General features: G+C 42.7%; 1 protein-coding gene across 1 annotated transcript in view; it reads right to left on the bottom strand.

The window, feature by feature from the left end:
- LOC102215333 (nesprin-2-like) overlaps positions 1-8,088 on the bottom strand; it is an 18,860-nt gene that overhangs the window by 8,949 nt on the left and 1,823 nt on the right. The window contains exons 2-8 of the mRNA XM_013909674.1: positions 7,804-8,045; positions 5,565-7,632; positions 4,765-5,099; positions 3,867-4,011; positions 3,563-3,763; positions 3,209-3,468; positions 2,318-2,477 (exon numbers count right to left, since the gene is read on the bottom strand). Of these exons, the coding sequence (XP_013765128.1) occupies positions 2,318-2,477; positions 3,209-3,468; positions 3,563-3,763; positions 3,867-4,011; positions 4,765-5,099; positions 5,565-7,632; positions 7,804-8,045 (3,411 nt within the window). The remainder of the gene's footprint in view (positions 1-2,317; positions 2,478-3,208; positions 3,469-3,562; positions 3,764-3,866; positions 4,012-4,764; positions 5,100-5,564; positions 7,633-7,803; positions 8,046-8,088) is intronic.

The following is an 8,088-nucleotide window of genomic DNA, read 5'->3' as shown; positions in this document are numbered from 1 at the left end:
TGCGTGTGTGTGTGTGTGTGTGTGTGTGTGTGTATTAAACAAAGCAAGGGAGGAGGAGAGGGTATGCAGAGACAGTTTCTTTGCATGAGAGAACAGGAGATGAAGAGTGCGAATTGTGTGTGTGTCCTGTATAGCTATCTTTGTAAAAATCAATGTTTTATGGAATAATGAACATTTTTTAATTAAGAAGCCATCTGAGGTCATTCTAGATTTAAAACACATGAGGTCAATGTAGAACATTTAGAGATTTTAGCAAAGAGAGACGACATAATTGCAAAACCTGTGTAATTTTGCAAAATTCACATTTGAGGAAATTTATAATTTTAATGGTCTCTGTCTTTAATAAAGATATTTAATGAACTCTATATATTTTAGAAAAGTGAGGATATTTTTATTCCTGCTTCTGACAAAGGGATGTTTGAAAAGTTAGCATTTGATTTTAGAGTGAGTTAGTTTTACACTGAGGTTAGCTAAAAGCTAAAGTACATCAACATATGACAATGAGTGTCCTCACAAGTGCAGCAGGAGAAATGTGTGTGTCTTTGTGTGTGCCCATGAAATGACTTGGCTACAACGGCCACCTGGAAGATCCACTTACAAGACAGAACAAAAGGTGTCTGGTACAAGAGCAGGATGAGGGTGGAGGGAGTGATGGGGGGGGGGGACCGTTGGATGACGGAAAGGGGGTCTTTCAGAAAGTGTGTGTGTGTGTGTGTGTGTGTGTGTGTGTGTGTGTGTGTTTGAATAGAAAGCTGGAGTGGATGAGATGTTGGCCTCTGCTCAGGTTTCAGGACAAAGGGCAGAGTGATTCTGTGGGTTGGTGGGTTCATAGACACAAACACCAAACAGCTTCTGGGTCTGAAGCCAAGCCAACGGTTAGATTGAAAGATTTAACATTTAGTGACACTTTTACTACACAGCCAACAAGCTGCTTCACTCTATATTCATTAAGGTTAGGGGTAGAAAAGCCCTGATGACTAATTCCTGGATTCATCAGTAAGGCTTTGGGAGAGTTCTGACCAAATCTGTGGTAAACATCCTTATAATATCTGCAAAGTAGTTCCTACCAGCTGTCATAGAAAAAAGTATTTAAACTTCTGGGATATTGATCTATTCACTTAAGCAGTGAAGGGGGTTGTTAATCAATTTTCAACTGCTTTGTTGTTCACCACCACATTTTGTTTGAGCGGCTGAACAATTTGGTGGGTGTATCTAGATCTGCTTTGGAGTGATTGTCATCATATCTTTCTGAACAAGTCTTTTGGTGGCTGTTTCTAAATACCAGTGCTCATCCTGTCCTCTTAGCTGTGGTGTGCCACAAGGTTCTGTATTGGGGCCCTTATTGTTTCTATTACATCTACTCTAAGCACCTCGGCCAGGTTGCTCTATTATTTTTTTCACTTTGAATTTTGGGTGTCTTTGAATATAACCCTCTGTAGGTTCATAATTTTTATTTTCATCAAATCACGTGACATCCTTCAGTTCCTGACACATTGTCCAGTATAGATATCCAGCATGATTTTTTCCCCCATTGAGATTTTATGTGTTTTCAAATTGTTCCTTTAATCTTTTAATTTCTTTGAGCAGTGTATAAGCATCACTCTCAGTGTTTAGTTGTTGTCATGCTGTTGAGTGTAACTTTTCTAACTGAGGGCAAAGACAAGTGCATCATTATAAAAATAGCTATGATGTTACACTGAGTACAAATGCATCATTGTGTTTCATTTCAGATGATGAAACTGTCCTGTCTCATTAGAGGCTGATTATTTCCACTCCAGTGGCTGGGATGGAGCGAGAAACTGTGAGCACACTGATGTGTTTTTAGATTAGAGGATTACAAAGTGGGACCTCGATATACCCAGAGGTCCTTCAGTGAACCAGAGGAATGGCTTGCCTAATTAGAAACACTTAAATTTCACTAGTGTTTTCTTTTCTCTACAAAGGTTTAATTCGCAGTTGGGGATGATTTCCTCATCTCCAAAATTCTTTTGGGGAGGAATATAACTGCATTTCCAACTCATGGTGGATTTTAGTCATCATCGACATACAAAACTTATGGTATCGTTCAAATATTAAGACAGATCTAGGCTATGTAACCTTACAAGGTTCAATGACTGGCATGACCATTCACAAAAACTACTCTGTCAGAAAATGAATGACATTTTGTGTGCCCTTGTGAAAAAATTTATGGCAAGTTGTGTTATCACACTTAATGTATTGAAATGTAAAGCAAGTTTTAGAAGGAACTTCAAGGAACTCCACAAAACCGTGTGCAGGTGTGATGTAACTCTGAAAAACAAGAACTCAAGAGTCTCACCTGCAGCTCCTGTGTGCTGCTGCTCTGCTCCATCTCTGTCAGAAGAGATGCAGCAGCCTTCAGCCAAACCCGGATACCCTGCAGCTCCTCTCGCACCTTTTCTCTGTCCTCCAGCTCCTGCCTAGCTGCCTGCAAACCCTCCCTGCTTCTCTGCTTCACACTGTGAAAACACACAAACATCCAGCCATTTAAACAGAAGCTAAGCAACTTTACGGCTACTTACCTAACATCCATAAGAAAATGACTGAATACAACATGACTATTGAATACAACATATGGGTCCTAATGCCAAGTGTAAGCTGGGAAGACCTTATACACCAATCGCCTTCTATGACTAACCTACTTAAAGCTGACTGCTTAACCAGGACTTATGGGTAACTTAGTCTCTGTGTGCCTAAAGAACAGAGATCATAATGAACATGGCTCATTTATGCATATGAAAGAGGAGAGCAATGAAAGTTTGTCAGGAAAAGTATCAATGCCTTCTTAATACTACAAAACTCCTCTTCTTTCTCAAGCATACTGCATCACTAAACACATATGTGTCTTGTAGGACGGAGAAAGTCCTCCTTTTTAGAAACATCACACTGCTCTTCTTTTATTACAGATGGATTATACACGAGACCACACATTGTCCAGAGCCACAATGATAGCTTTAAGTCAGGTCTTTCAGCCTTTGTGTGGTGAATGTTCCAGGATTAAATGGATCTGATTTTGCTGCTGGAGTCAAAAGATTATTTTGGTGGTTGTAATTACCTGCACAATTATGCATGTTGGTAGAAGTTGCAAATTTCAAACTTGGACTGTAGTTTCATTTAGAGTACATCAAAACATAAAGGGAGTAAAAACTTGCAAACAGAATAATGAGTTGCACATCAAACAATATCTCACTTGTCATATCGGCCCTGCATTGCTTGCAGCTGCTGACAGAGTTGAATAGGAGGAGCCTGCTCCAGGTGGGCATGGACACCCAGCAGCCTGGCAGTGCGCAGTTCCAGTGCAGACAGCGCTCTGTGTTCACAGTCCAGCCTGTCCTGGTACTGTTCCCAGGACTGCAGCACGTCCTGAAGCTCCTCGGTAGATGCCTTCACCTTGGAGCTGTCAGGAAGCTCTGCCTCCACTCCCTGCAGTAACACAGAGGCCTTCTCCACCTGAGAGGAAGAACCCAACAAAATTGGCCATTTATAATTAGGGTTAGCTAAGCATGCTCAAAAATGCTCAAAACACATGTCAATGTAAACTTACGCTGTCTGAGATATCACTCCATTCTCTGATTCTCTGTTTGCTACGAGTTGTCAGCTCCTGTGTGCAGTGACGTAGTCTTAATACCCATCTCCAGATACAAGTCATGGTGGTCTCCCTGCTTCCGCGACAGCTCTGCTCTGAACACCACTCCTGCAGCTCTTCCAGACGTCTCAGGAGGGCCTCCATCTCCTCTGCAAGTGCCTGATTAGGGGTATCAGTAAAAATGAATTCTGTTTCTGTGTGGATATTTTCAACTTTTATCCACAAAAGCATTAAAGTTTTTTCAGAGGAGGTTTATACTCACTCTAAGATTTGCCTCCTGGTCAGTGCAGTCAGTGAGACAGGTGACTTTCTGAGTGATGAGCTGTAAGAGTCTGTTCGCTGTACTCTTCACGCTCTGCATGATTTCTTCTTTGCACTTGATATAATTTCTGTGCTGCTCTGCACACCTGAAAGACAAATATGTTGATCTTTTAGTGTCAGATTTAAAATAAGGGCTCACATTCACAAAGGCTCTGCAGCTTAATGCCATTTACAGGTCTTGTAGTTTCTATCGTGCAATGACTGTTTAGTAAATGTAGTAAAATGGTGTTTGAAAAATGCTAAATAGCTAAACAAGAAAAACAAATATTTCCAATGCAGCGAGTGAAGTTTTTATTTTATTTTATAAATAACTGTTACTTGTGGGCACCAGTTTAGCTCAATGGGTGAACAGGAAGAAGTTGACAACTGTTGGTGTGATCATTCGTAAATGGAAGAAATATAAATGATCATCAGTGTCCCTCAGTCTGGAGCTCCGTGCAACATCTTGTCTCGTGAAATGAGGATGATCATGAGAAGGAGGGTGGATAAGCTCAAAACTAAAGGGAAGGAGCTTGTTAACGATCTGAAAGCAGATGGACCAGTCACCAAGAACACCACTGGTAACCCGTGACACTGTAATGGACTGAAATCTTGTGGCACCTGCAAGGTCCCCTTGCTCAAGAAGCCACACGCACAGGTCTGTCTTAAGTTTGCCAGTGAACAGCTAAAAGTGCCGTGGTCAGATGAAACCAAAAGTATTTGGCATTTTAGCAAAACTAATAAGAAGAAAGATAACTATCATTATTTCTTTGTTTTATCTTTGCATGTGCAATCACACACTTCTACCAAAAAAAGCTTTTCAGGAAGATAAATCTGACTTTTAGGACTGAGCTGAGTACCTGCTGAGACACTCCAACTTCACATGGCCCTTTGCCTGGAGAGTGGACATCATCACCAGGAGTTGGCTCAGAATACTCTCTTGGAGCTGCTCCACCTTCAGTGGGGACAGGTATGGATGCAGAGCAGTCTGGTCTTGGAGCTGTTCCACATGAATTTGAAATTGCTGCTGGAGTGAGGCTAAAGCCTGCTGGGTCTCCTCGACTCTGTCACCGCAGACCCCAGCAGAGCCCTGAGGTGGCAGCATAGACACCTCAATATCCCTCAGGAACTGTACAGCCTGTTTAACAGAACAGGTGTAGCTTCTCAGTGACTCCCTGGCCTGAGTGATGTTCTCCTAAAACAATAGGAAAACAAACAACACATTTTTTCAGATTGGCAGGTTCACTCCATAGTGTAGTTTTTTTTAAACCATCTGCGTAATTCCTTTGCTTTGTATTTTGCTTTTGTGGTTTGTTCTTTCAAACTGAACGTTGAATAACCTTTAAAACTGTGAAAAAGAACACATTGTTTGTATAGACTATATTCAAAATGACAAGACTGAAAAGGTGTTTGCTCCATACTGCTCTACCAAATATGGTGTAGTATTGCTGATGCTCTCTAAGTTTGAAATTGTTATTTTATATTTATACCTACTGGAACATAAAGACACAAATGAACAAATCTAACTATTGTGGAGGCTTAATTCAGCTGTATTGCATAGTAATATAACATATGCTTCACTGTGATTGGCTAAGCTTATTACAAAGCAATTAAAAAAAATACTGCAAAAACAAATTGAGAAATACTCAACACTACTTGCCATGTGGGATTCACATTGACCGAGGACTGCATTCTTCAAGTCCATCAAGTCTTGAGATCCACTTCTTTTTTTCTTTCCCTTCTTTTGCTCCAGCACCCCCAGTGCTCTCATTCTTGACTCCACAGTCTTTGTCAGAGACACCACTCTCTCATATTCTCTGTTAATTGCTGTGTCATTTGGCTCCAACGTGGGAAGTTTCTCAAACTCTTTCTGGGTCTTTAAGAGGAAGGCCTTAGTGGCTTTCCTCTCTGATTCCAGGTCCAGGTCCATCAGCAGGTTCCACTCAATGATGCTGAGGTTGTTATAGAGTGTCATCTCCAAGGTGCTAAGACTCTCCTCATTTTGCTTAAGCCTTTGTTGCTCTGCAGTCAGCTGTGAAGGGTAGAGGTCAGCAGAGATTGTGTGTAGTTTTGAGCGAGCCTCTTCACACAATCCCTTCATCAGATGAAACTGGATAAGAAGGTTCTGACAGATTCTGTACTTCTCGTCTGTGTCATTGCCATCTTCTTTTGTCTGGTGCACCTGTTCCTGAATGCTTTCCCTGAGATCCTCGACGCATTGCCTCATGTTTAGGTACCTCTCTTGGTCCCTGGCTTTCATTTCTAGGGCACACATTTTGCTGTGCAGCTCAGAGATGACAGAGTTCAGTTCTTTTGTCTTCTCATTGGGAATCCAGGGTTGCAGGAGGTCAACTTGCGACTTGTGTTCCAAAATCATGTGCTTGAAAGGCTCTAAAGCTTGCAGGGACTCTCTTGTAATGGGGAACCTGTGTCTGCTTAGATCCACCAACATCTGCCTTAGACTGTTTTCAACAGTGACAAGTTTTTTCTTGCTTGAATCTAAAGTCTGGGTGAGTTCATTCAGCTCCTTCTTGTTATTTTTCTCTTGGCTGCTAATGGTTCTGATATTCTCCTGGAGGTTGGTAAGCTTGTCAAAAAGCTGACAGTTCTCTGTGACACTGAATTCAGAAGTGATATCTTTGCTCTTAATAAAAAGAGCCTCACAGACTGCTTCCTGCTTCTCAGCCTCATCCAGGGTTTCTTGGATTTGGCGGGTTCTGCGATCAAGTTCAGCAGGGCTCCTGAGCTCACTGTCTGGACCCCGGGATGCTTCTCTTTGCAGATGAGCCATAACCCAGGAGTCTAGATCGGCAATCTGTTCAGATAGCTTTTCTCTGGTCTGTAGTCCTGATTCCACCTCTTTCACAGCTTTGGACAGCTTCTCATTGGTGGACTTTGAGAGTTCTTCAAGACATTTCAGAAGACTCTGCACCATAGGCACCTCTTCAACCTGGTCCAGCTGTGGAAGGAGTTCAGTCATTTCCTCCGCCAGTGACTCCAGCTGACCTTGTTTGGCCATCACCTCAGATTGCAGCTTCTTCAGATCCCTGAGCTGCCGGTGAACTTCCTCGGGGAGAAGAGCTACTCTCTTTTTCCTGCCCTCAATATCACTCTCTGTCTGCCTGGCCCAGGCCAGGCCTTCCCTCATCACTATGACAATTTTCTCCATGATAGGGCTGTTGCTGTTCAGGGTTTGGGCAGCCAAAAGTTCCTCTGTATGAGAAATTTTGTCCTTAACGCTCTGGAGTCCCTGATGGATCTCCTTTGTTTCCATCTCCCACTGTGGACTAAATAGCAACAGCTCTGACAGCTGTTGTAAATGGAGGTACTTCTGCTGGGCTGCTTTAACCTCAGCGTTTGCCTCCATCAGCTGTCGAGCCTTCTTGCAGTTCCACTGAGTAACTGATGGAAACTTGGCTTCAAGGTCTTTAATGATCACTTCCAAGTGTTCCTGCAAATCTGATAACTCTGACAGGAGGTTGCTGGTCTTGTGAGAACGGGCACGTGTGTGATGAAGCATACTCTCCACAGTTCTTTCCAGAACTCTCCACCTCTCTTGTAGGTTCTTCTGCTCAGTCTCTGCAATTGCTCGCTCATACCGGGTAAGGTGGGGGCACAATTTGCTATGGGTCACAAGCAGCTCTCCAAGTGCTGTTCTGTTCTCCTCCATACTTCTTTGTAAGGAGCCTAGTTGCTCTGCCTCCTTGGAGCTGCTCTCCTGAGGGGATCTGAAAGAAAAACAACAAAAAGTTTGCCGCAACAAATTGTAAAAGATTTTAGGGGCTTATCAGTTAGTTTTACAGACAAAGGAAGATGACAATGTGTGAAATAAAAAGTGTTAAAATATCTTAAAATACAAGTATTAAAGACTAAAATGAAACCATCGGATGGCAACTCACGTTTGAAGAGCGTCCAGTTCTGCGGTTGCTTTGTCCACCGCATTCTTAGCTGTTTGGATGTGCTGGCAATAATCAGTGACCATCTGCAGCTGAGCCTCCTTACTCTGGATAATATTAGCTGCATCCTGGGCAGCACTGCTCCACTGGTCCTCCAGATGCTCCAGAGTGTCCCTATTCTCAGCAACAGCCCCTCTCAACTGAGAGAGCAATGCTACCTGGGCCAGGGCAGCCTCTCTGCACTCCTGTATGCAGCAGGCAAGAGTGAGACACACAAAGGCTGAATTT

The sequence above is a fragment of the Pundamilia nyererei genome, unplaced genomic scaffold (genome assembly GCF_000239375.1).
Source record: "Pundamilia nyererei isolate P.nyererei 1_Seehausen unplaced genomic scaffold, PunNye1.0 scaffold00029, whole genome shotgun sequence".
NCBI lineage: Eukaryota > Metazoa > Chordata > Actinopteri > Cichliformes > Cichlidae > Pundamilia > Pundamilia nyererei.
Note: the sequence above shows the minus strand (reverse complement) of the source record. Positions and strands in the feature narration are given on the sequence as shown.